Source organism: Gopherus evgoodei, chromosome 16 (assembly GCF_007399415.2).
Source record: "Gopherus evgoodei ecotype Sinaloan lineage chromosome 16, rGopEvg1_v1.p, whole genome shotgun sequence".
Taxonomy (NCBI): Eukaryota; Metazoa; Chordata; order Testudines; family Testudinidae; genus Gopherus; species Gopherus evgoodei.
In genome coordinates, this window is record NC_044337.1 from 22,399,208 (window position 1) to 22,426,776 (window position 27,569).

General features: G+C 53.0%; 2 protein-coding genes across 2 annotated transcripts in view; one reads left to right on the plus strand and one right to left on the minus strand.

The window, feature by feature from the left end:
• LOC115635937 (carboxyl-terminal PDZ ligand of neuronal nitric oxide synthase protein-like) overlaps window positions 1–26,259 on the plus strand; it is a 62,277-nt gene extending 36,018 nt beyond the window's left edge. Inside the window, exons 3-11 of the mRNA XM_030535338.1 lie at window positions 8,131–8,223; window positions 9,549–9,607; window positions 12,666–12,774; window positions 13,664–13,805; window positions 14,283–14,443; window positions 18,031–18,198; window positions 20,185–20,350; window positions 21,958–22,318; window positions 22,915–26,259. Coding sequence (XP_030391198.1) covers window positions 8,131–8,223; window positions 9,549–9,607; window positions 12,666–12,774; window positions 13,664–13,805; window positions 14,283–14,443; window positions 18,031–18,198; window positions 20,185–20,350; window positions 21,958–22,318; window positions 22,915–23,428 — 1,773 coding nt within the window. The 3' untranslated portion in view covers window positions 23,429–26,259. The remainder of the gene's footprint in view (window positions 1–8,130; window positions 8,224–9,548; window positions 9,608–12,665; window positions 12,775–13,663; window positions 13,806–14,282; window positions 14,444–18,030; window positions 18,199–20,184; window positions 20,351–21,957; window positions 22,319–22,914) is intronic.
• The window catches only part of TTLL11 (tubulin tyrosine ligase like 11), a 216,625-nt gene that overhangs the window by 171,033 nt on the left and 18,023 nt on the right, over window positions 1–27,569 (minus strand). The gene's annotated exons all lie outside the window — the stretch shown is intronic.

The following is a 27,569-nucleotide window of genomic DNA, read 5'->3' on the forward strand; positions in this document are numbered from 1 at the left end:
CCGGTAAAGGGGCTGGAGATACGGCACGTGGGGATCTCATGCCTGACCCAGAAACCCAGCCGCCTGCTGCTCGTCTGCCCACACAACTTATTTCCAGGAGCTGACTGCACAGAGAAAAGGCTATTTGTAAGACCGGCTGCTTCCATTGAACTAGCAAGAAGTGCAGAGGAATTACAGACCTTCCTTAAGGGGGGCAAGAGGCTCCTGTTTGTTCTCCCCATATGGATTTGGAGGTGCTCTGTAATAATTTGTTAATACTGTCTGTTGTCTGTTTATTGGGATGTTTATGGTAGGTGGGGTTAACTCAGCAGAGGGCTGGCTGGGAAAACACAGAAAGGAAAAGAATGGCTCATGATAGTCACCTCCCAGCAGACACTGAGGAGTTGTTAAGGGACAATGCCAGAACTATTAGCTTTGATTGTTTTACCTCCTCTCCAGTCAGCCTACAGAACTAGTTCTGGCCAGGACAGGAAAAGGCCTGGAACGTGGAGGAACAAAGGAACTGTGGCAGGATTTATGGGGTCCCTCTGAAGAGAGGTTGCGTACTCATGGGAAATGAGACTGAGATCCAGCGCCCCATTGGGGTGCTCTGGAGAAGCTAGGCTTGATTAGATTGCCATCACAGGATGGTAGGCCTTCAGGGAAGACAGACATGCATGGTTGGAGAAGGCTGTCTGATCACAGTATTTGTCATTAGTCATAGATGGCTGATGCAGAGAACCCCAGGTGTCCGAACCCAGTCAGCCCTGCAGGGTAAGCACGGTGGAAACCTGGGGCCCGGTATGAGAACGGGAGGATTGTGAAATTCCACCCCAGGAGCGGTAAAGGCACAAAGCCTGACGGCCAGTTCATGCCTTCTGAGAGGCCTGCGAGGGGACAGAGGGCAGCTAGGGGGGCAGTTATCCAGGCAAAGCAGGGGTAGGTCTGCCAGAGAGCTGTGTGTGGGGAATGAACCCCAGGCTCCGTGATAAGTCAGATAGTGGAATGGGCCAACTTAAATTAGAAAAAAAGCGTATTTAGGATATTTTGCCAACCTTGTCCAGTGTATTCCCTGCTCGTTTTCTGCTTTCCAGTGGCCACTTTTATGTTTCCAAGGATCATAAATCCTCATTATTTTCCACTGGACAGGAGGTCCGACAGTCTAATCAGCAGCAATCTGTGTAGTATTGTTTACACGTTGCTCAGTTACCGGGAGCACAGGCCCAGCCTGTGCTCAGCTGCATTCAAACATGCCAACTTCCTGCGAATGTTTGACCTCTCTGGCGGCTGCTCGCAGTACACGGGGCTGGGACGGTCGTATACCGTGAAAGGGGAAAAGCCAAAGCCCTTCCCTCCCCCTCCCTCCGCACCCCCCACACCCCATGGCAGGTCTGGTGCACTGGTAATACCCTGAGGCTGAGAGGGAAACTCATGGGATATTTAAGAATAAAAAAGTAGAGTTTAATTTTCTAATCACATCACTTTCAAAGGTCGGCGCTTCTAATAGCAATCCTGAGATGAATAAAGAGAGCGCGAACATGGCCTCCATGTGTGAGAGAGGCAAATTTGGTTTGAAACAAGTAATGTTCCATACATTTAAAATATTCACTCTCCCTGCATTATTAATGCTTACAGAGCCACTCTCCCCACTTCAGAAGCTCCAGCCTGCAGTTGCTGCGGGAGGGAAAGGTACCTCATTAGGTTGCATAGATAAGCTACTTGCTGCATCCAGTTTAGGAGCGGAGGCATGGAATAGATGTCCCACAAGCCATGCAAGTGGGATACTGTGACTACCCGTTCTGTCAGTAGAGCAGAATTGCTCAGAGTTCCATATACTTCCTGAGTCTGTTACTTCACCTGCAATCTCTAGTAAGGTGTGTTTGGAGGAAGGAGGTGGAGCTATTTATTTCTCTAGAATATAAGGGTCCAGAAACAGCACATTTATGGTTGAGAAGTAGTGGACACACGCCACGGTATTTAACTTTAAATTTACATTCTAGCTCCCTGCACCCCAGTTCTTCAAAAGCTAAATCTGCAGCTAGACCGGCCTCAGTTGGGATCTTGATCTCTAGGAGCTAGATAAGAGCAGTCCTGCTGCTGTTGGGATAGGAAATCCCACAGGAAAATCCTGGTTATTCAGCGGGGGGGGGGGGGAGGATTTTGCTCAGCTGTAATCTTATATCCAAACCATTCCCCTCTTTAGTGTCAGTGGGACACCACAGCTGGAGATACTGTCTTTCACCTGACACCTAAAATGGAGGTCCTGGTCATATTAAAAATCCTATGGCATTTTTTCCCCCCCATTACCATCTGGGTAATTGCAGCCTGCCTCCGTAGACTCCTCTGCAGTGTTATCTGGACAGAAGGTTCTTCTAGACTTCTTTCCTGAACTGTTCTGTGCTCCTTTCAAAGAATGCTACAACACAGTGGAAGTGATTGTATGAGATAAGATTGTAAACTCTTTGGGGTAAGGCCCTTGCCTGACCTCTGGTGCAGGGCCCAGCACAGCATTCCTGATTGGGCCTTTTGGGGTTACCACCCTGTAAATGATAATATGGAGTTTGTACAACATTTGGATTTTTTGCTATGAAATTGGTCAGACAGGGGAGCTGCAATTCTCTCAAATTGAGGTGCAGAGCACAGCCACTGCAGTCCAATAGCTAGCTGCAGTCCTTGTATCTGACAGTGAATGAGAGAGACAGTCACGATTGCAGTGCCTTTGACCGATCATTCAGAAAATGCTAGAGTTTCTGGCTCTGAACAAGTGCTATGATCTGGTCTCTGTGGAGAGGCATTTTCAGGCTCTTGTGTATTCCTGCTCCAAAGAGCCCAGGCATCTCTGCTTCAGAAACATTTTTCTCTTAATGCAACAGATGTGACATGATGACAGAACCTCAGGTGTTATGTCAGTGACCCTGGCCATTCCTGGCTCTGGGGGTTCTCTTCTGGCTGCTCTTTACTAACCCCAGAGGCTGCATCTCACAGAGACTAAGTCAATTTCAAAGACCCACAAACCTTTCCATTTTACCATGGTTTTTCATTTACATAATAAAGGCCCCAATACCTGGAGTAATTAAGGCACATTAAGAATTGCTTTCTCGAATGATTCTCCATACATGCAAGTTGTTCCTAGCTCTGGCTACTGCAAGTGATTTCAAATGTGCATTAACCAGCCTCTTTCATCAGCAGATGGAAGCCAGTATCTGCATATGTAATTTATATCTACTTGAGTGGAATTAGCAGATGAAATATGCATTACATGGCTCCATTAACATTTTTTGCTCGTACAGCTTTTAGCTCTTGGTAAGTTAATATTACAGACCAAGAGTGTGCAGGTCCTTATGCAAAGCAAGGAGTTGCACACAGGGATTTAAAGCAGTTACAGAGTGTATTCCAGGTCAGGCAGGTTTGACTGTCTCTAAATAGAATAAAATTTAGCTGCTACCTTACAAGAAAGCAGGCCGGAAAGAGGCATTGCCTCTTCTTTGAAGCACTGTATGTAGGTTCTTTAGATCAGACAGACCTTTCCCTGTGCAGTCTCCCCCTTGAATCTGCCAAACCTAGGGGCATCTTCAGAATCATTAATATCCAAAGGTATTTCTAAACCCACCCTGCACAATCATCAAAGGACTAACTACTGAAATCTGGAAATCAGCAAAGAAACTTGCTGAATAGAATTTGGTCCTTAGTACCACTGGCAAATTTGGGGAGGAGAGGAAACAGAAATTGATTCGATAAAATAAAAAAAATGCAAGGAACATCGACTCCTTTCTTAGAAGCCACTGTAAGGCTAACCAATGAACCATCTGCATTCTTCTCGGTTAGTTTACACACTAAGCATTTCCTCTTTGCTAGGTTATAAAACGTACTCGTTTGAGTCCCGGTTGGGGATTTTTTTGCATTTGCTTTTTCCTCCAGATAAAAAATATAAAGGGTTTAAAATATAACCCCATTGATTCGTACTAGAAAGGAAGTGATGAAATGACTCTGCAATTGGATCCCATCTGCCACTTGTGCTCAGAGATTGAAAGAGAAGCATTGACAAGAGCTGCTGCATGGCTTTTTAATGGGATAGTAATGACCTCTCCTTGGTGTGCCCTTTGCAGTCTGATCTCTCTTGCCCAGCTGACATAGCTACTCTAAATGCAAAGTGGCCCAAAATGGCAGTGCCAGCCTAATGCCTCCTGGGTTCACTCCTAGGAGAAGCACTTCAAGGTCCAATGTGTTTTAATTACTTTGAAGCCAGGCTAATGCTGCTTCCCTGCTCTGCTGCATCCTGCCTGTCGCTGGAGATCTGTCGCCTCCCCTGTGCGAGAGTACATTGTGCACTAGCCCGTTAGAGGTGATCCAGCGGGAAGGCCGGAGCCAGGTGAGAACAGGAATGGACACAGCCAGTGTGAGGAAACTGGTACTAGCTAACACATATGCCAACACATGGTAGATCCACAGCCAGAGGGCCAAACCTGGGTCCGGTGAGTGAAGTCTGAACAGGACTTTGCTGCCAGAATTACGACTCATGCCAGGGCTTTTGTCCCTCACCTCTGTGACCATTAACGTTCACTCCTCCATTTAAACACAAACACCTGTCCTGTACGTTTAACTCCTGCTTCGCACGCTATGGCACTACAGCTAGATTTTTAAACAGCTTGTCTCAGAGTAATAATGCATGGAGAGATCAAAAGGGTACAGCTTATCCGGGGTTTGCCTGCCATAAACAGTGTAAAGTGCTGGAATTTTATCAGCAGCACAGACACCTGATAGACAGGAAGGCCACCTAATGTTTCTGGCTGCAAGGCTGATGTGGTGTGTAATGGCTTTCGGAGGCTCCTTTTCTGCAATAGGTGCTCAGAGACGTCACTGCTCGGAGCCATATGTGAACCTGGGTGCCACATGCACATGTAATGCAGGTGTCTACACTCCAGTGAAGGTGTTTCGCTGGCCCCATCTGAGCACCTCACACTCGTTAAGGGACTTCGCCTGGCAAGTGACAGCCTCTGCGTGATAAAGGGGATCTGTGGCAGAGCAGGCCATTGAACCTGGGATCCCCACTCCCAGCTAATGCTCTAACCACTGCACCTGCCTGCCATGAGATGTAGGCTTCCCGGCCAGGGCCTTTCCCGGCCAGGTGCAGCTCCCATTGGGGAGGTTCTAGCACAGAACAGGTGGTTTTCACCAGGGGTTCTCATTGCACCTCAGTAAGGGAACTGCCTGGCTTCTCCACCCTGTCTGCTTTTGCAGATCAGTGGCTCTCAGCCTTTCCAAACGACTGTCCCCCTTTCAGGGGTCTGATTTGTCTCATGTACCCAACTTACACCCTGCTTAAAAACAACTTGCTTACACAACCAGACATACAAATCCAGAGGTGTCACAGCGCACTGTTACTGACACATTGCTGCCTTCCTCTTTGTTACCATGTAATTATGGAATAGATCTATTGGAATATAAATATCGTACTTCACGTTTCAGTGTCTGGAGCGGCATAAACAAGTCGTCGTGTGAAATTTTAGTTTGTACTGACTTTGCTAGTGGTTTCCACGTAGCCTGTTGTAAAACTGGGCACATCTCTAGATGACTTGATCTACCTCCTGGAAGAGCTCTGCATACCCCCAGGGTACCTGTACCCCTGGTTGAGAAGCACTGTTGTAGATCATAGTTAGACCCAGACCCACAGTTAGGAGGCAACATTCTCCGGGGGCAGATTATCCCAGGGCTGCCAACTGTGTCTGGGCTTGGCCCCTGGGCTGCTGCAGTGTGACAGTCCCTTTGCGCCTAGAATACGTGCGTTCAAAACTGACCCTCTGGACCAGGAGACAATGGGGAAGGCAGCCCAGGAATCCTTCTAGCAAAGTAATAGCAGGAACCAGGGCCTGTTATTTTAGAATTCCATGAAATATGCTGCAGAATCCCACTGGGAGCCTGTTCGCAGTTTGTTCAGGCACTGGGAAGGGGCTCTGCCACTCTCTGCACTGGGGCTGAGTCTAAGCAACATGGGGCCCACCAGAGTGCCCAGAACTACATGAGCCCTCTGCCCATGGAGGGCTAACCCCCTCTCTACTGGTGGCGACAGAGCAAGTGATTAGGCATGCCAGGACTGCCCCTCCCAGCTGCAGAAACTACTTCTGCCCAGCCAGGTGCTTGGGGTAGCAGGCTGGGCCAGGAGGTACCATGATGTGTCCCCACCCGGGGCCTGGTTCTGCCTGCACTGCCACAAAGACCCTTCTGGGATCACCCTAGTCTGTATTTTAAGGAAAATGAGAAACAAACCGACCCTGATCTTTTAATTTCAGAAACAACAATGTCCAGACTGAGCCACTGTGGCAATCTCACCATACCCCATGCAGGGAAAGAACAAATCCTAGCCCTCAGGCCCGGGTTGTGTGTCTTTTGATATTTTTAGTTGCAAATTAGCAGCAACCAGGTGCGAGTCTTTTGCCTTTAAAAAAAAAAAAAGTTAAAAAAATAGTTTTAAATCTCTTCCCCTTTAAAAGGAAAATGGAGTAGGACGGTAAGGAGGCAAGGGACGACCGCTTTGGTGATGGGAGAGTCGTGGAGGTAGCAGAGCTGCCTTTGAGTGCATTGCCAGCGTCTGGCTGCTACCCAGGATCGAGACAGATGCACCTGCATCGGGGTCTCCATGACTCTTGCAGTATCTTGTGCAGTTTTGAAGTGTATGTAACATTAATGTTCACAGCCTCACTGCTGCTGTTTACGGGGCTATGGCTGTCAGGCAATGGCTCCCTTGCTGATTTCACCAGCTCAGTCACAGCTGAGTTTATGTTATTAGACTATTAAAACAAGGATTTATTCTCACTACTGTCAAGCAACAGTAATTCTTACACCATGTCAATCCTGAATACTTTTTTAAATAGATGCACATGGCCAGATCGTCAGCTGCATAAATCACTGAAGCTACACTGACTTCAATGGAGCTGTGTTGGTTTACAGCAGTTGAGGGTCTGGCCCAGGCATGGAGTCCATTGTTCACATGAGGCAGCTAAATCCTGTGTAAAAATATTTAGCGGCTCAGAATGAAGCCCAGAATGGGGGCATAAGGACTGGGTCTGTAATGTAAGTGTCTGCACACGACACTGGTGGATGTTCAGTCTCGCTATCGCTTGGGTTGCTTCTTAGCTTTTGTCAAGGGCAATATTTAAAAACCAAACCCTGCAATGTTTAAAATAAGTGGCGTTCAGCAGGAGCCTGCAGACAGGAGCCTGAAGTGTTTCAGGGGTACTGAGCCCATCTAAGTGGATATGATTAAGTTAATAGCCAAGATAACTGCATTTTTGCTGCCCCTATGATCCCCCCTCCGAACGTCAACCGATCTCGCCTGCACCGTGCACTGCAGTGCCCAAACCCAAGGACAATGGAGCTGCCAGGAGTCATCAGTTCCTAGCTTTTCCTGCAAGCAAGAATCCCTGAGTTAACCCTTTGATACGGAGGTTAGATTTGCCAGCACTTTAACGCCTACCAATGGAATTTCCATACGCCAGTGTGTTCTGGCTGCTGCCCCCTCTCTGACCAGAGTGCCTCCCCCTCACTTTATCCAGACTGCGTGTGCTGTGTCCGCTCCCTGCATTGAAAGCCCATTTATGTCACTTGCCACTTAACTAGTCATTAGCATCAGCAAAACCCATCCACCATGTGCTTCCCTCCCCCACACTCCACTGGCACCGTCTCTCAGGCTTTGAAATCACGTGCAAGTGAGAGTCTACCTGTCAGTTCCAGATTTGACTTGGGTAGATGCCAACATTCATGTTCCAGTCACAGGCCTCAAGAACATGGCATTTGTGGCCAGACTTTCAGTGCTCAGCTCCCGTTAAGAGCTGGGGAAACCGAAGGCTTTGAAAATAGCCCAGTCAAGCTCAGTTTGTGTACACACACACACACACACACACACACACACACACACACACACACACACACACACACACACACACACACACACACACACACACACACACACTTTTGAACATGCTCCCCTCAATGGCACAAAATGGCTCCTCCTTTAGCTAGAACTAGGCTAACAAATAGATTTTTTAAAAATACACTTTAGGCTAAAATGGCCTGTTTTGTCTAAGTCCATCCCAGGTGTTAACTATTGACCTGAAATCTCTTCTAACTTGGGTTTCTTTCCCCTTCTCCCCTTAGTATGAATTCAAAGCAAAGAACATCAAGAAGAAGAAAGTGAGCATCATCGTTTCTGTGGACGGGGTGAAGGTAATTCTGCGCAAGAAGCAGAAGGTGAGACTTCACACTGAATGTGTCTTAGCCACGGCTGGATCAGAACCCAAAGTCCAGCAAGCCCAGTGTCCTGTCAGACAGTGGCCAGGATCAGCTGCTTCAGAGAAAGCTGTAAGAACCACACAGTCACCAGATGTGGGATAATCCATCTCCCACACTAGGTCTCATCCTAATCTCTAGTAGTTAGAGATAGGTTTAAATGCTGAAGCACGAGATTTAATATCCCTGCCAAAATCTGTGTAATTATGGAAACTGAGGATGCTCTGCTGTCCAGTCCCTCTTTGACTCTTGTGAAGTTGTGGCCTCATTTGGCTGACATCAGTATGTTTGTTTCCTACAAAGGAGCTTTTTGTATGTGGTGTGAAGATAGTCAGGGAAGTGAGTGAGGGGGCGGAGGGAGGGGTTTGCACTGCCTGGAGCTGGCACGTTAGCTGCTTAGTGGGAAATTCTGACAAGAGTGAAGGATTCTGTGAGGCCAAATCAGATTCATTTTGCATACAGGGTTTTCTGTGAGGCTAGTGCTGGGTCCAAATGCTAGAGCTGCTCACAGTGGTTCTGGGGGAGCAGAATTTTGATGAAAAATGACTATTTTGGAAAGAGTTTTCACCAAAAAAAAATCATTTTCTAAATTTTCCACCAAAAACAATTGACTGAAAAACTGTTTTGACAGTTGAAACTGTTGGGTGGCGGAGAGGGGTGTGTGTTGTGTTTTGTTTTGTTTTGTTTTTTCTTTTACCAACAAACACAAAGAATTCTCACAGGAAGTTAAAACAAAAATTATTTTAAAAAGATTTCCCATAAAAAATAATTAGCGGGTTTTTGACCAGCTCCACTAAGTGCCTCACGTACATTAATACCTTAATGGGCTAATCCTCCACATCCTGAGAGGGCAGGAATTACCATTATCTCTATTTCACAGATAGGGAACTGAGGAATTGAGATGAAATGATTTGCCCATGATCACACATGAACTTTGAGGTAGAGCTGGGAATTGTACCCAATTGTGCCATGTCCTAGTCAGTCCAGTGCCTTCAGTGCCAAACCTGCCCTTCCTCTGTCTGTGTGATAACCGAGTTCTATCTCATGACCATTTTTCAAGCCTGAGGGACGGCTAAATGATCCGAAGCGTGCACTTACATCCGAGGCACCAGCTTTTCTTCAGCCAAATGACTATCAATAAAATAGTCAAATCTTAGTCTAGATCCTGGTTGAGGTAAAACCCAGTGTTCTCCTTGGGTTTGCATTACAAACAGTTCATCAGGCACAGCATGTGGCTTCAGCGCCTGAAGTGTGACTTATTCCTTTTTTCTCTTCCCCGCTTACAGAGAAAAGAATGGACCTGGGACGAGAGTAAGATGTTAGTGATGCACGATCCTGTCTACAGGTAGGCTGCAGAGGATTGTGCTAGCAGGCTCTAGAGGCAACTGATCAAATGTAATCGGATGCATTCAGCATGGCTCCCGTGTGCTGAATAATTGCCTGCCGATGGTTGTGCTTCCCAAAGGCCTGTGTTAAATTAACGAAGTGGCTACATTACTTAAGAAAGGAATTCTGATCCCTTACATTTTTGGAGAATTTCTCTGCCATTTAGGAATATATTAGTTTAAAACAGATACATATTATTTGTGTTAGAAGAGGAGGGTGACTGAAAACGATTGTTCTTAGTTGCTGAGAACAGTCAGTTGCGACACAGACTGAATTAAGGAAAAATCCACCCCATTTCCCCTTCTAACCTAGCCTCAGTGCTCTCTGCCATGTGCTCACAAAGAGGGCATTCGTTAATCGTCCTTCTAGCGTGGACAGGAATAGGGTGAGGAAACTGACCCATACAAAACCCGGTACAATAACAGTGCCTTTCCCTACAGTCTATCCCAGGATCTCCAAGCATTTGCAGGCAGAAAGCTCCCCCAGGAGGCAGGTGTTCTCCACGCTTTACAGATGGTGGGGCGGTGATTTACCCCTCCCCGCACAGCAAGTCAGCGGGAGAGCTGGGATTAGAAACCAGCGCCCCGTCTGCTAGGTGGCTGTTCTAACCACGGCACCACAATGGTCCGTCGGGTCTGGGCATGTGGCCATGGCCAGATACAGTCACATGGTTTTAAAGCCAGTGAGATTATTTGGTCTATAAAGAATGAGTGCGTGGGTGCAGGCTACCTTTCGGCTATGGATGCGTCAGCAAGAGGCAGGGAAGGCTGAAGGGAGAGACCAGGGGGCTGGAGCAGCCCCCTTGTCCATTAGCTCTTTGTGACCGCAGCCTAGGCTGTGCCCAGGTCTGAGAGGCTGAACAAGTGGAGCCCCTGCTGGAGGGTTTCCATCCCAGAGAATAAAGAGTTAATGCTGGGTGGGATGAGCTTTCTGTACAATGGGATGAGAAGAGATGACTGGTGAATCCATGTCTTGCTGTCAGGCTGGGGAAGAGCCCACAGGTGCTGCCTGGTGGGCGTACAGCGGAAACCTTCCCCTTGTTGTAGAGCCTTGAGCCATTGTGCCTGGCGCGAGAGCAGCATTCCTTCCCCAGGAGCCGAACATGGCCCAGTTCTCGATCCCTAGGCAGAGCTACAGTACAACACCTGGGCAGCCATTCAACGCCGGGGATTGGAACACACGGGGAAAGTGGGTGTCCTTTAATTGCTTCTGACACTGGTAACTGAATCTCAGGTTAATCTCTTGAAAGGACTAAAACCAATCACTTGCCATCCCCCCATCCCACATGTCAAGTGGGCAGACTAAACTCGATAATGAACATCTCTGAATTCTGGTGTGTGAGCTGGCTCTCGATTCTGGCTGGCTTAGGACATATGGTCCTGGAATTCCTTCCTCCCCTGCAGCCATAATGATACCAGGTAATCTATAAAACTAACTTTCTAAAGGCCCTAAATTGGTCTAGGCTGCTAAATCTGTTAAGCCAGTAATTGCATCGTTAGAGCAAAGCCCACAGCACTAGGAGCTGAGATACCTACATTTTACATCCAGCGAATGGTGGGGAAGAGTTTCCAAGGCGCACGATTTGATATTTGTCTTATTCTTGTCCCTCTCCCTTCTGGCAATCTTAAAGGAGACGGGTCTGTGTGCCAAAGGGAGAGGGTAATTTCAATAGACTCTCTAGAACGGAGCTTGATTGTTACTAAAATAATCTTCAAAGACGATGACTTGCTTATTACAGGGCCAGGTCGGTCTTCTTGATAATTGTCCTGATTGTGGATTCAAGGCAGAATTCAAAGGCAGAGAACAGGAGGGGGAAGGAGAAACGCGTGCCTGTCTCCCTCGTTTCCTCTGCAATCACAGCTGAAATCACTCAGTGCATTTTTACCCAACGAAATATCTGTAGGGAATAAAATGGACAAAAATTTGAGTGGAAAAAACGTAATGTGGTCTGTGGAAATGGATTTTGTCAGGTGGAGGAGGGGAAGGAGCCAGGGCTAATGGGGGTAGTGGGGGCTGAAAATCCCTTGAGCTGGGAAGGGGGTGAAGAGTGAATTCAGCATCCTTTGCAGAAGCATCAGAAGGAAGCTGGCTTTTGTATTGAACCCTCTGTCTGTCATTAATGATAATGGGCCTATGCTACCACTTGCTGCCTTGTAAGCTAGGACAAACTAGCTAACGGCTTTTGATGTCGGTCACTGCTGAGTGTTTTCCCCAAACTCTGGTGGGTTCCTGGACTTGGGAAACTCTGCTCCAAACCTGCCCCTGCCAGGCAGGTGGTCATCTGTGGTCCCTTCGGTCGTCCTTGACACTGGGTAGCTTGGATCTTTCCTCTCTGGTTGAAAGGGTTCCAGTTCCTTGTCCGCTGCGTGGCACAACTCACTCAGCTGACGAGGGCTGAGGCAAACAGGCGAACACGTGGAGGCTACTGGCTGAAGGTTAGAAGAGGAAGGGCTATTTCTCCTGCCATAGAGAGCAAAATGCAGACTGCTCCTGTTCCCTTTGATGTGACAGGAAGGGCCCGAAACACCCCCTGTAACTCCCTAGCCCAGATATCACTGGGCTGAGTGAGTGCTAGGCACAATGTGATTTTAGATGTTAGAACAGCGTGGCTGGTTCTCTCTCCCGATGCTGCAGCGGGAGCCTTGATTCACTGTCAGGAGCTAGGGATATGCTTGGTCTCTAATGCTATAGCTTTTTAGCTGCTTCACAGAATCTCATAAGAATTTATACCTGCTTTAGAAACGGGTGATTTGCGCTCAGACATGCGAAGTGCCACCTCACTAGCTGCTCACTGGCCTTGATAATTGTGGAAGGAAAGAGAAATCTCTCTTCCAGAAGCTGCTAGAACCCATGTGACTGTTCCTATTTTCCTTTTGTCCCAGGATCCTTCTGACTGGCCGCTCTGTGCCTGACCCTGACCTTGGATGGCTTGATTCACATTGCTCGTTTGCTGTACTGGAATCTAGGTTTCTGCCATGCTTGGTGCCTCCGATTCACGCTGTGTCTTTTCTAACTAGGATCTTCTACGTGTCACACGACTCACAGGACCTCAAGATTTTCAGTTACATTGCAAGGGATGGCGCCAACAACTCGTTCAGATGCAACGTTTTCAAATCCAAAAAGAAGGTGCGCTGGGTCATTCGCAGGGACTAGCTTTTCAGAGGCATGTACCCTTTGTAAGGGTCTGGGTTATCCCGGGAGAACCCCTCCAGCCCTGACGGGTACTTGGCACAGCAAAGGGGCGAGTGAGCCTTGCTGAGAAGTCATCCTGGGTTTTACCCGGAGAACTAAGGACACGTTGTAGGGTTAATTATCCCATTTATGGCAGACTCCTAGGGATGTTGAACGACATCAGTAGGCTTATTAACTTTGGCTTAAAAATAGCTCCATCACAACTAATGCTTCACAGTGCAACAACTGCAGAAGTTAAAGTTTATCCGACTCAGGCTTGCCTGCATCCCCCAAACTCCCTCTAGCAGGCCCTTGTACAGTGCAGATCTACTGCCCCAGCCCCTTCACACAGATAACTGCCCAGAGTACACTCCAGTCCTAGCAAACCAAGGAATAAAGTCTGTGGGAGCCAGGAGTAAAACCCCATTGTCTGGGGAGACAGTGGCACAAAGGGATGTAGAATTATCTGTGTAGAGAACTGGGAGCTCCAGCTGGAGGCAGCTGCATTTCAAAATGGGAAGTGATTAGCGCTGTTCTAGTCTCCATTATCTGATGCCTCCTAAATACTGCTGCCCCAGAGCAGCCTTGTGGAGGTTCCTGGGGCCTGCGTGCTGAGAAGTGTGTCTAGAAGGCTCCCTCTTGGGCAGGGCGGGGGGGGGGGAAGGGTTGGCTCTCCAGGCAGGCCCCGGCTCTGTTTTGGGATGTGGAGGGATGGCTCCCCATCAGCAGAGCTGTGGTGGGAGGCAGGGAATAGCAGGAGTCTCCTGGGAATGGTGGGTTCTGCTCCGTGACATAACCTGTGGCAAAGCTCCTGCTCAAAGGGCTCTAACCTTCTGCTCCCCAGAGCCAGGCCATGCGGGTGGTGCGGACGGTGGGCCAGGCCTTTGAGGTGTGTCACAAGCTGAGCCTGCAGCATGCACTGCAGAACGCGGACGGCCAGGCGGACGGCGCCAGTGACAAGTCTGCGGAAGAGCAGCCGCTAGAAGGTGACTTGGCTCCCTCGGGACAGCTGCATAGCCCCCTCCCGAGGCAGCTGGCGCACTGGGTGCTCTTGGGTGGGGGTCAGTCTCTAGCGCTGCATTGCCGGCTTGGTGCTAGCCCTGTGGATTATGTCCGCAGCAGGGCTCGCAGCCCAGAGAACGTGCGTTTTACGGACTCTGCTGCTCCAGCCCCTTCAGTGCAACGACAGCAGAGCACCTGAAAACATCCAGAGGAGGGAAGTATCCCCCTTGCGGACACTGGGGGGCTGAGGATTTGGCCCAGCCCAGCGCTGCGCTGACCCTGCAGGGCACGTTTTCCGGCTGTTAACTTTGCTCCAACACATGGAGACAGTTACAGGAAGCCGAACTATTCTTTAGCTGCTCTCCCTTCCCCTGCCAGCCTGGCCCTGCCGCTCAGTCTCCTTGCTCTGATCCGCTCGCATTTTGCTTCCTTCATTTATTTTTTCTCTCTCTCACCTGAAGTTCACCAGCAGGGGAGAGCCAAGATAGTGGATGTTGATGAGGCTGACGTGGACTCCGATGGCCTTGGCCTGTCTGAGAGGGACACTGAAAAGCTGCCCTCCCCCATGGGGGAGCTGGGCATCCTGAAATCTGGACAGATCTTAACAGACAAGAGCTGTCAGGTAACAATGGGTGCAGCTGGGGGGAACTGGAGCGTGAGCCCATTCGCTGATATGACACATTTTCCTCTGGGGGTTCGTTCCACAGCCTCGCTCGAGAGGGCAGTTCACAGCACCGCCAGTCCGGGGGGGCTAAACTGCCTTTGTTTCGGCATGTCCCTGGGGAGAGAGCCAGTGGGACAGCCCATTCCTTTGAAAGCTGCAGTAGGCAGGCAGGTCAGGTAGCCACCTGTCCAGGCTTCCCCAGCTCCATCCTACACTCTGCATATCTTGCCTGCAGGACGTGCACTGTCTGGCAGATCTGAGGCTCTATTAATGTCTCTAAAGCCGTGGTCCCCAACCTTGTTGGCTGGCGGGTGCCAGCTGAAGGACCACTGCGGCGGTGGAGCACCCGCTGAAATGCCACCGAATTTCGGCGGCGATGCCTCTCGACGTTGCTTGCCGTTCACAAGCGACGTCATCGAGAGGCATCCCCGCTGAAATTCGGGAGCGATGCCTCTCGATGATGTCACTTGTCGGCGACAAGCATCGTCATCGAGAGGCGTTCCTGCCAAAATGCCGCTGCGGCATTTCAGCGGGTGCTCTCTCGGGGACCAGGAGGCGGGCGCATTAAGATGCCTCCGCAGGCTACCACGTTGGGGACCCCTGCTCTAAAGCATCTTGAGTTCCTCTGATAGAGGACTGTTCATGTAGGACTTGCTGTACAGAATGCAATTCCCCTATGACTCACTGCAGCTGGCCACTGGGATGTGAAGAGGAGCAACAAACAGGACTGCAGCAACTGCAAACAGCTGGCCTTCCTGGGTGGGCTTGCAGCATTAACCTGTGGAATGTGCTGCTGCAAGATATCACGAAGGCCAAGAGCTCAGCAGGATTTTAAAAGGGGTTCGATGTTTGTGTGGCTACAGAGAACACCCACACTGTTAACCAATGACAATAAACCCTCAGTTTATAGGCAATAAGATGTCCACTAACTGATATAATTTAGGAAGAAGCTTCCCCTGTAAGCAGATTATTCTGCGGTTGTCCAGTCTGGTTTTCTTGCACCTTACTCTAAAGTATCAAGTACGGATCACTGTTGGAAAAAGGATACCAGGCTGGATGGATGACATTTGATGTGCTGTGGGAATTCCTGTGTCCCTTTCTTAGCCCAGTTGCTAAACAGGGGTGTCCAAAGAGGTGCTGGAGGCAGCTGTGTCACAGTGTTGAACTCACATAGTGATTACGTTGCTATTAAACCGACATAACGTACTAATGAAAAACTGAGCCGAAGATGTGTTTCAGGGAGCATTTCCTGGCTCATTGAAATGCTCACATCACTTGCTGAGTCTGGCTGAAAGTGACTAGTGAAACAGATGAAAATGGGATGTGTGTCATGGGCTTGGAATCTGGGTATTTCCGAGGGTTTGGCTTCCAAAGGTGATCTGCCTGAATGACTGAGAACCGGGGCTGGCCCTAGTCCAGCTGGGCACTGGAGCACCTGCAGCTGCTCTCATCACACCAGCCCAGGGAAGAACATGAGTTTTAAATGCAAATTCTCAGGGTGAGTGGGACTGGTTGGCCATGGCTCCATGCACTTCCCCAGGACAGAGTGGGTTAGTGGGAGCTGCTGCAGGCTGACAGGACTGGCTTTTCTCTGCAGAGAGGTCACTTTTTTCTCCCAGGTGGAATGCGATTTTGTTTTACACCCTTGACTTGCAGGTGTTCCACTAGAGAGGCGCTGCGGAAATCCTTCATAGCCAAGAGAGGAATGGCACCGCCTGCCCCCCAGGCTACCTGAAGGGTGCATTAGAGAGCCTGATCTGAACCGTCTCCCACTAGAGAATGCGCAAACACATCGTGTAGCCCAACGCTGTCACTCCCACCCCGCCTGGAAGCTCCTGTGCCAGAGCCATGCATTGGCGTGGGCCTCCTCTTCCTAAAAGTGGAGAAGCTTCGCCAGTCTGTAGTGCCATCACATCAACTTCCCTATTGATTGTAGCAGGGTCCCCCCCAGGAGCACCTGTTCACTGCCATACGTGGCATGTTGGTGGTTTAGCGGCATGTGGCTCGTTCCCCTCCATGGAGAGCATGTGCTGTTTGAGGCATCGCTGTCCGGGGGTACTGCTGCCCACTGAAGACACCCGGGAGTTTTTCACAGGAGTAACGGTGTTAACCTCAGCCCTTGCTAAATGAGGTATTCCTTCTGAGAGCCACACTCTGTCTCTTTACATTCTTCCTCCACCTTCCCTGGGCTGCGAAGTCACCTTCTGCCTCAGGCTAGCGTGTAGCACTGCTGCATGCTTGACACCCTGTGGCCATTGCGTAGTCACTGTGTGTCGTCAGGCGGGACCCTCGCAGCCTGTGCAGGGCTGGCTTCTTTGCAAAGAGCCTTGGGAGCCATTGGGATGAAAGGTGCTGCCAAGCAATGAGGGGATGCCCTCTCTTACCCAGCTGCAAGCTGACAGCTTTGGTTCTCAATCACCAATGAACTTCTCCCCTCTAAATCTGGGTTTCCTTTCAGATGGTGCCCAACGGGCTAAACCTGACAGTCTGTTGTTAGTGGGCCGTTTGACTGGGGTTAAAAAGAGTGACCCTAGAGTGCTGTGTCCAGAGAACCCAGCTTTAATTGATTGCTGATGCCACTCCGCAGTGTATGAACAAGGGCTGATTTAGGACGGTTAAGCATGAGAGCATTAACCCAGGGGGCTAGGATTAGAGTGTGAAACTCCTGTGGCCTCTGACACTGCCCAGCATGAGAGAGGGAGAGATTCACCTCCACTCACCTAGGAGCCAGAAAGGCAGCTCTGTAATCAGTCAGATTTACTCTCCAGTGTCATTTTAATTGCCGGTGATGTGATGGGGTGGGGCTTGGGTCTCTGAGGTTTAGTGGAGGGGGAGGAAACCTGCTTTGCTTAATTATTAATGGTGTCTGCCTGCAGTGTTTTAATACGCTAACGGATCTGGCTTAAGTCCATCGGCTATCATTCACTTTAATGGAGGCAAACGTTTCTGGCTGCCAGAGAGCAAAATTCCTAGTACCTGTTGGTGATTCTGGGCAGCTGGAGCATTTTGGAGACTAGCTCCCACTGGGTGGTTGCTGGGAGATTTGAGCCACTTCCTGCCACTGCTTCCCAGTAGGGGAAGGTACCAGGGGAAATAAACCTGCCTTCCTGTTCTGAGCACCAGATACGCACGCACACAGGGATATTACTCATTGCAAGTGGCGTCACTGGAAAACGTACTCCCTTTGGAGCTGGGAGAGGCACCTGTACAGCACCTAACCCCAGGAGCCTGTTCTTGCTTCAGCACTTTGCTCAACATATTGAAGGCCTTGTCTACACTAGAGTTTTCAGCTGTCAGTAGCCAGGCACTGGTGCAAACCCCTACTGTGGATACGCAAAACCGCTTTAAGCCACATAGTGCACCAGTGCAGTGCTGCCGGGGGAAGCCACACCAGTGCAAAGAGCAGCTTTGCCTGCCTGCGCTAAGGATTGGTACCGACGCCTCTAGCCAGAGCAAACCCTCTGGTAAACAAGACCAAAGTCTCACCAACAGCTGAGCTGGGAACTGCTAAACTTGTGTCACTAAGCCTGTTTCTTTGTGCCTAGGATGCTGAAAACTGCTCCATCTACCCCTCTGTGTCCCAGCAACTGCTGAGTGCAAGCAGCCCCTGCTCCTCTACTTCGACAACCCCGCTGGCCTCCCAGCACTGCCTGCAGCTCCTCCAGCATCAGCTACTGCAGCAGCAGCAGCAGACACAGGTGGCTGTGGCACAGGTAAGGGGCTCCACGGCCCTGTTTTGGGGGCAGCGGGGAGGAAATCTCACACACTCTCTCCACCTAATGACCTTTGATTGGCAACCACTTCCTCTGCTTTTACGAGGTTCCTTTTCCTGCTAGCCCAGCTGAATTAGCCCGTGGCTAACTCAAGCTCTTCACTGCTCCTTGCTCTGTCCCGGGGCCCGTGGGAGTCTGGCACAGCTATCCAGGGTAGAGTGTGGCCCTTAGCGTCACATGCAGTTAGAGGCAAAGCAGCAGGATTGCATGATAAAGACTTAGACACCACAACGGTGCTCTGCTCCTCGACAGCATTGGAACACAAGCACTTTACAGACCTTCGCTTCATTGGCTCCCAAACCCGTTGCTAGAAAGGGAAGGACTGTGAACACTTTACATATGGGGAAACTGAGGCACAGTCTCTCCTCCTCCCCCTCCAGCAAAAAACATCATCCATGTCAGAGGTGGGTCTAGAACCCAAAGGTCATAATTAAGGCTACGATTTAGTCAGAGGTCATGGCAGTGACGGATTGCATGACTTAACTGGACCTCTGTGACTTCATCAGCGTCAGCTGGAGCTATGATCCCCACATAGCCCCGTGGTGGGGGCTGTCACCGGGGCCACGAGCCCCTGTCCTGCAGCTCGCGGTGGGGGCTGCAGCTGGATCTGTGCACCTCTGCCGCAGCTTGCATGGTTAGTTCTAGTAAAAGTCACAGGCTCTGTGAATTTTTGTTTGTTGCCTGTGACCTGTCCATGACTTTTATCAAAAATAACCATGACAAAATCTTAGCCTTAGTCATAATCCCCAGCTAGCTGCTGTTCCGGGGGGCTGCTCTTTTTTAAACCTATTGTTATTAATCCAGCCAGTGCTTGCTGGGCACTGACCACCTTCCAGCACCTACTCACCTAAACCAACATGGTGGGGACCAAGCTCCACTGGGGCGGCTCTGACATGGCCCATCGGGGGAGGGGCTAGGTTTAGCTCAGAGGGAAGAGTCCCGGCTCCTGCCTTTGCACTGCTATTCCACGTTGCGTGGCTGTTCCACAGCACTTTCCCCGCCGGATGGCTGGCAGATGGCCAGCTCCACAGCAGCCGTCACATCGCAACTGTCTCGGCCACTCGGCCTGACACCACGGCCGCCAGGCAGGTGTCAATGAGTTTGCCTGGTTTCGGCAGCTGACAGAAAAAGACAGGGCTGGAGCAGCCTCGTCTGCACTGGTGTGCAAATGTGCATCTCCCCGTTAGCCCGGGGGTGTGTGTGCGGGCGTGTACCTGGAGGGGACAAGGGGCTGACTACAGCCTGCAGAAACCGAAGTGCCCAGAGCCTCTGGAATTCCCAGGCCTTTGACATGTTTCATTGTGGATTTTCTTCCTTTTGTAGGGGGAAGGGAGATGAAAGGAGGGATTCCCTGCAGGGGAGCAGCCAGTTCCTGTGGAAACAGCTCCTGCGATGTGCTCTGTCCCTATAGCACAAGGGGCTTTACAACCTCTGTGCATGCTGCCCCACTGACATGCTGCCGCCTGTGGGGTGGGCCTTAGTTCACGGCACAGCCGGAGTGAGGGGGACGTTTTGGATAAGAGCACGCCCCTGCTTCCAAAGAATCTGCCCTGGGATATTTAGGGGGGAGACAGGGCCCTGGTTTTTAAGGTGGCAGCTGAGCAACCCATGCTGCATGAAGTGCACTGTGGGAGTATCTGCTCTGAAGGCAGAGCTCACCTGGCTGGGACCGGACCCTGGGCTGTCAGGGGCGGGGAGACCTGAGGAGAAAGAACAGAAGCAAGTTTGGCAAAAAAAAAGATCCTAGCCAAGTTCCAGTAACTTTCCCACTCTGCAGACTCAGCCAGGTTGGAAGAGAGACTCGGACAGAATGGGGCCAGGGTGCAGGACTGGGTTTTTGTCAGGCCCCCCTGGAGCTGTGGGCAGCATAGCTGCGGTCTGGCCACTCCCCAGGAGGTGATGTATCGACATCTCCTGACCCTGCAGGTGCAGTTGCTGAAAGACCAGCTGACTGCCGAAACAGCCGCCCGCATCGAGGCTCAGGCCCGGGTACGCCAGCTGCTGCTGACCAACCGTGACCTGCTGCAGCACGTCTCCCTGCTGGTAAAGCAGCTGAAGGAGCTGGAGATCAAGGTGCAGCACAGGCAGTCAGGTGAGGAGGGCGTGGGGGACCTGGGGCTTATAAAGCCGCCCCACAGGGGTGGTGCCGAGAGACCAGGACCTCTCTCCAGCCCCCAGCCAGGGGGAGCTGCTGAGAACAACCCAACTCGACTCCTACAGGCAGCTGCTGAGAGCGAAGGAGAGGACAGTGCTCTTGTTGGAGGCACCAGCCATAGAGCCCTCCCCAGCCCACATGCTCATCCAGTCCAGAGCCCCAGCGTTCCCCTGAGTCAGCCCGGGAAGCGCACGCTGCTGGGACTGAGCTGGCTCCAGCCCAGCATTGCTCTAATCCAGCACCCTCCCAGCCCTGCTGCCTCTGTCCTTCCCCAGCACGGCATAACACGAATCAGGGAAGGGGGCTCCCTGCCAGGGCCCAGGAGCCTGAGCAGCAACGACGCTGGTGCCGCTTTGGCCTGGATGAGTATTTCCTGCTTGTCGGTGGGGAAACATCTGCTCCCATTTCCAGCCCCTGCGATGGGACTGCAGCCCTCGGGGGGGACTGGATGGTGCTGCAGGCAGCCTTTGGTAACTTCCTTCCTTCCCTGCCTGTGCCCGGTTTATGGAATACACCTATCCCAGGCAGTGTGGCAGCCTGCTGTGGAGAATCCCCATCTGCAGCCCCCGTGAGGTGCTGAGCAAGGCAGGGAGGCCGCTCCCGAGCTCCAGCCAGCCTTTGTGCTCTCAGCTGGGGAACAGGCAGGGGGGTGTTAATACAGGAGATGAAAGGTGCTCCCCTGCACTGCAATATGGGTATGCTGATCCCCAAGGAGCCCGCTGGAGGGGGGAAGATCTGGCCTCGTTTCGTAGATGGGGAACGGAGGGAGTCAGGTCAGACCTCAGGATGGGAACCAAAGGCGAGACCTCAGCCTCACCGTCCTGGGTCTAGCCCCATGGTCGTTCCAAGGCGCATTCCACTGCTTCACGCAGCAGCTCCTGAGGCCTGATACAACCATGGGCCTTGTGAGCGGCACTGGGCTGGCAGTTCTGGAGATTGCTGACCTCTGTCCACAGAGCAGAGCGAGCTCTCCTGTCTGCCCTGCCCGCGCACCCCATCCCGACCCCAAGGGCAGGGCAGGGCAGCCTGCACGTCCTCCAGCCAGGGGCCATGCAGCCGCCGTGGCCAGTAGCTGATGGTGGGTTTGTTTTTTATGCTGCAGACAGATGGCTGCTGCAAACTGAGACCCAACACAACTCAGCTCACAGAACCTCTGACCGGCCCCAGAGGAGCTAATGGCAGAGAGCGTGAGGGGGACACGCAAAGCCAACTCTGGGCCCAGGCGGCCATCCTTTTCCTCCCTCTCCCCACGCAGGAGGAAGAGAGTGGGCCTGGCTAGCTGGGGCTGGAGCCTGGGTTGGCTTTGGCCCATCGCTGCCCTCATCACCCTGCTGCAGCTCATGCTGGTTCTAGTCGCTGTCTCTGCTGTGCCAGTAGATGTCCAGGCCCCCAAGTCCCCCTCTCCCTGCCCTGCCTTTGCTGGGCCTGCTCTAGACATCGCAGGGTCCTGACCAGGCTCTGAGGGGTGCAGCTGGGCCTGGGGAAAGTGCCGCGGCTGAGGGCCGGTAGCACTTCATTCAGGCTGCTTCTCTTTGCCTTGGCAGTTGACAGATCCTTGCAGAACCTGTCCCTGGCTCAGTCCCTGTCTCTGAACCTGAAGAACCATTACAGCCTGGAAATCAACCTGCCCTCCACCTCCACCCCAGCCAGTGTCCTGGGCAGCCCGCTGGCCCCTGGCTCGCTGGCTTTGCTGGGCACCAGCGCCTCCTACCTCGACCTCCTGAGCCCGGAGAAAGGCAGCAGGGGCCCAATGGCCATGGACGGGGACGAGCGCCTGGTGGTGCTGGAGGGGCAGGATGGTCTGTACCGGCGGGTGGAGGGCTCTGAGGTCAGCGACCAGGCTCTGCTCAATGGTGGCAGCAGGCAGAAGGCAGGCGACCCGAGCAGCAGAGCAGAGGACGAGAGGTAGGTCGGTCTCCCTGTCCCCTCACTGCTGGTTAACAGCCACCGGCACTTAGTCTGAGGCAGCAGAAGGAGCAGGGACCCTCCCCTACTTGCTGGCTGGTCTGTTCAGCACGGAGGCTGGGCCAGTGGCCTTGGCAGGCCCGGGGGGTGCACGCAGCCACTGGGCCAGGCCACGCTCCCCAGTAGCCTGCAGCCCACAGTGGAGAAAGGCAGGCGAGACTTGCCCCTGGGCCGAGCGCTGCGGCCTGCAGAACACAAACCAAAAAGGAACAGTAAGAGGACAGGGCAAGCATATTCCTGGCTCCTTCACACCGGGCCCTGTGGGCGCAGCTGGAGCTTCCCTGTCTCTGCCCAGAGCTGGGGACAGCAGGGGTGGGGCTCAGTCCCCAGCCTACTTCCCGCTCACACTGTCCCCAAGGGCTCAGGGGCAACCAGGGGGCTGGACGGGAGGTGCTGCAGGTCTCCCTCACTCTCCCCACGTAGCTGCCGCAGGGTTGCGAGAAGGCAGCTGGTCTCTGAGATCTCTCAGAGCTGAGCCCAGAGCCTCAGCAGAGACTTGCTTAGACACGGACGTCTCTTTGCTCTGTGCTCTCAAGGTCTCAGCAGCCCATCCCCAAACTCAACCCCCCACCGCCCATCCTGCGGAAGAGATCGAGCAAGACGTCCCCGAGCCTGGATGTGGAATCCAAGCCTGAGAGTGCTGCTCCCACAACGCTGCCCAGCCCCAACGCGTCCAGTCTCACCAGCGTCACCATCTGCTCGCTCGCCAGCTCGGAGTTTGAGTCGGACGCCAGGACTCCTGCCCCTGGCACGGAGCCTGTCCCCAACCAGGGGGCCCGGCCGTCATGGGGCAAGGACAGGACTGGCGAGAACGGCCATGCGTCCCCCATGTCTGGCACCTCCCGTCCTTCGGAAGGGGCTCCTGCCCCTGGAGAGATAGCTAGCAAGAACCCAGCGAGAGACGCAGCAGGCACAGCGTGCACCATGGACAGCACCTTGCCATTCTCCTCTGCGGGCACCGAAACCTGCTTGCACATCAGCTTCTCAGAGGATGAGCTGCTGGAGAACGAGGTGGATGAGGCCAGGGGGATCAGCAGGGTCCCTGCTTAGCCCCCAGTTAACTGGAAAGCTGTGCAGGTGCCATCATTACCCAATGTTAGAATTTAGGTTGGCACAGACCTTGGGGTAACTAGAGTTCTTAGTACTTAGCCAAGGAAGCAGGTTGCCTCCCCTGGCTTCTCTGCAACACGTAGCAGCCAGGCTGGTTTTGTAACGCCCTCCCCAATAGGCTGCTGGGGGTTACAGGACGAGGTCAGGTTAGTCCGAGCCCCCCCAGTGGTCACAGGCTGTGGGCTGCAGACCCCACTGTGCAGCAGCCATTGGCTTGGAGAGCAAATGGTAGAGTGCTGCTACAACCGTCCTCCAAACCCCCAGGTGGCTGAGGGCCTCTCCTTGTCCCGCCGTCCTGCTCCGTGCACAGTCCAGTGCCGCACACGCAGCAGGATGCCTCTCTGAAACACTGCTCTGGGAAGGTGGTGCTCATTCACTGCCATGATTCTCACTGCCCCAGTCATGGTCGGCTGCTGTGTCTGCCAGACAGCGCCATCTTCCGCCACGCCCCAACTTGCCATCTCCATTGCTCGCCGGCCAGGCTTTCGCGCCGCTGAACATGCCTGAACGGCTGTGGTGCCAGTGCAGGTGTCGCTTGTTTACGCCGGCCAGAGGAGGCAAGTCTGTTCCAGTCCGTGTTTGCTCCTTTGCTGCTCAGCCCAGCTGGGGCCCAGGTCTAGGCTCCTCCCCTTCGCCAGCACTGGTGTCTGACTTGTGACAAGCGTCCCCCGATGCTGTGCAATACAAGTCTCTTGGCTGGGGGGATTAGATCCTGCCTAGCGAGCCCCAAACAACAGGCACAAGTGCAAATCCTCAGATGCGCCACTCCTGACCACTTGGGAATGGAACCAGTTTATCAGCTTCTTGAACAGGAAACTCTGCATCGGTAGGGCGGGCCGCAGGCAGAGCAGGACCGGGGTGCTGGCAGGCTCTTTGAAATGCCCCCTCCAGCTGCTAAGCTGGAGAATACCATGGGAAGCTGCCCAGGCAGGGGTAGGCAGAGCACAATGACCCTGATTAACAATCCAAGTCCCCCAGTCTCCCCGCTCCGCAAAGCACTCTGCATCTGATGGGAACAGACGGGGCCAGGACGCAGACCTGTTACGCTGGCTCATGGGTCTGTTCCCTTCTCACACTGATGCCCCTTGGCTAATGGGACAGGAAGAACAGCTACTGTGTGGTAGGGGAAAAACTAGCTGGGTACAGACTAGTTCAGCCACCATTACCAAGGCTAGAGAGTTCACTGTATCCCCCCAGCAGGGACTGGGACCATCCCTCTTGGAGGTCACTGCACTGGCTTCAGGCCCTAAACCATCTGAGGGTTTGATTGGGAGTGTTGCTGATGCTAAAAATCCATTGTTAGCCTCTGGGCCCTTCCCCCACCCCCGGGCCCTCCTGGGAATGGAGGGGCAGGAGGCACCTGGCTTCATTTGTAGTATGGCCACCAGTCCCAGCCCAGCTTGTATGCATGTGACGGGGGCTCTGGCTCCTACTGGGGACAGGAGAGAGGCTTCTTCCTGCACTGGGGGAGTCTGCCCCTAGCACCTCGCCACGCAGCCTTGGCTTCCAGCTTCCCCGGCGCACACTCATGGAGCTTGGCCGTGTTCCCACTGGTTGCTACATGGGAGGCACTCAGTATGGTGTGACGCTGCTCTCTCGAAGTGCCCAGGCCGGGCTAGCTTGGAAGTAGGGGGGGCGCTCACCCAGGAAGATCAGTGGTGGCTTGTTACTTTCCCCAGACGCGTGTAGGAGATCACCACAGCAGCTGGGTAGTCTCAGCTTTCCCTACCCCGCCCGCTCCTCTTCTGCCGAAGCTGTGCTCTTACGTGCAGGCAGCTGCTTCGTTGCACGTTCTGACTGGGGGGGATTGGTCCAAGGTTTGGGTGATTTACCAGCTTATGGATCAGTTTTTAGGCGTAATGAAATGTGGGGGTGGCGGTTGGGGGCTGCCCGTAATGTCAATGCTGCAAATGGTTAACATAGGCCCAGGGCCGTTTAGACGAGGTGGGGTTAAGCAGATGTAACCCTGCCCCCGAATGAGTGGTGAAAGCTTCTGCAGGTTGGGGTAATGGAAGTGAGCAGGCTGGTGTGTTGCAACTGGATGGGCTGTGCAGCGTGGGGCAAAATGCAGCCCTGGGCAGAGGAGTCAGAGCAAGGCTTAGCTACCACTTCATGCTCCCAAGGGCTAGGCACCACAGGGGCCCTCCTTTAGGCTGGCGGGAGCCTTGTGCGGCCTGTACCCTGGCTGACTGCGTGCAGGTGCTGCAGGCTTGGGGGGTGCGGGGGGGTGAGCAGCAGAGGGGAGGACTAAGCCTGGCAGCTGTTAGATCCAGGGGATGGGTCGGCCCGCACAGCTCTGGTGATGCGTGGACCCTGCTGCCTGTCACTGAGGACCAGACCAGCTACAGCTGGGATGTATTTCACTGCTAGGAAACACCCTGACCTTGTGCTGAGAAAACAGAAGTGTAGGTACAGTTTATTACTGGACTTTGAAGGAAAGAAAGGAGAGCAGGACACAGCCTGGCACTGTGGGATTTCCATGCAGTGCCCTGCTGCCGGGGCTGTAATTACAATTTGTTTTCCACTGGTGCGTGTGCCTGGTGTGTGTTTATTTCAAATACCACGGCCCTGAAAGCCCCCTCGTTCCACACTAGGGGCTCTGCGCTGGGGATGGGATCTGCCTGCTAGAAGCAACGACAGAGCCGGCATCCCCATGTAAACCTGCAGCATCTCTGAGGCCGTGTCCACATGAGGAGGCTGCCCCAGCAGAGCTGCACTTTATACCAGCATAGTAATCCCGTCCCCCAGGTGACACCCGCCAGCCTGGTACAAACTCAGCTGTGTCCGCGTGTGGGGGCGACAGCAGGGAAGCAGCCAGCACAGCCATGGGGTAAGGTCACCTCTCTCTCCCTCACCCAGCAGAGCGGTGGTAGCGTAAGCCTGGCCTTGAATTGCTTAGGCCTGAGTCCCCCTTGGGCCATGCCCAGTGTAGAAGCTGTGGAGAGCATGGTCCATCCCCTCGAGTGAGTTACAGCCGCGGGGGGGGGGGGGGGGCTGTGCATGCGAAGGGCAGTCCTGGCGTGTCACCTCGTGGTGACAAGTGGTATTACACACAGCAAGGACCCTGGGCCCTCCCCTGCTCGGGGGATGGAGATTGGCCCTCAGAGCATGGCTCAGCAGGGCAGGGTAGCTTAGACAGGGCTGGTGGCAGCAGGCAGTGGGCTGAAGAGCAGCAGCTGCTCTCCCTGACACCAAGGGACCCACAAAGCCCCGGGGGTGAACACGGATGATTTTGGAACCAAATCCTGCAGGTTAAAGCCAGCCCATTCCCCACCCTGTCAGTCTCTGCCGACTCCACGCTGGTTCCTGCTCCTGGCGTGAGTGTGCCAGAAAGCTGCTGCTCTGGGCTAGGTCCATGCAGGCTCTCGCCAATGATGCTGCTGCATTTTTGTTATTGTTACCTTGGCGACCTGCCTTGGGCGAGTGCTGCAGAGACGGCTGGGTAGCCTGAGCTTGGCACATAGTCCATGGCGCAAGCAAAGAGGTCAGTACAGGGCAGGATGTGCAGCGAGGTGACCTGCCTCTGCCTAGGGAGGTGCACAGCCAGAAACCAAGAGCCAGCCAGGTTCACAACCGTCCCCCCTCCGCACTACACCTTTGCTCTCCGCACAGCAGAGAGGGGTCTAGGGCAGCCTGCCAGTCCCTCCGAGTGAGCCCAGCTCCGTCCTGCAGCATGGCCTGAGCCCAAGCAATTCCCAGGCCAGCAGCAGCTGGCGTGAAATACCCGCTCTGCTTCAGCAGGCTCCACCTTGGCTCCGAATTCATCTGCAGTCCATGCAATGAGCCACGCCTGGAGAGCTGCTATGGCCCATTGTTAGTCCCAGGTGAGGGAATCACGGGCCCAGGTGCAGGCTTCATTTTGACACGGCAGTAGTCTGTGGTGAGCCAGGGTAGGAGGTTCAGACATCCTAAGGGGCATAAGTGCACCGAACTCTCACATGCTGTTGGCAACCTGCCTCCCGCCCTCCCTCGGCTCCAACCCTTCCAAGAGCTGGGTTTGGTTTTTTGGCAATAAAAATGAAGTGGAACTTTGTCAGATTCACTTTGGCTCCTGTCTCAGCCACATTTGCTGACAAATGTT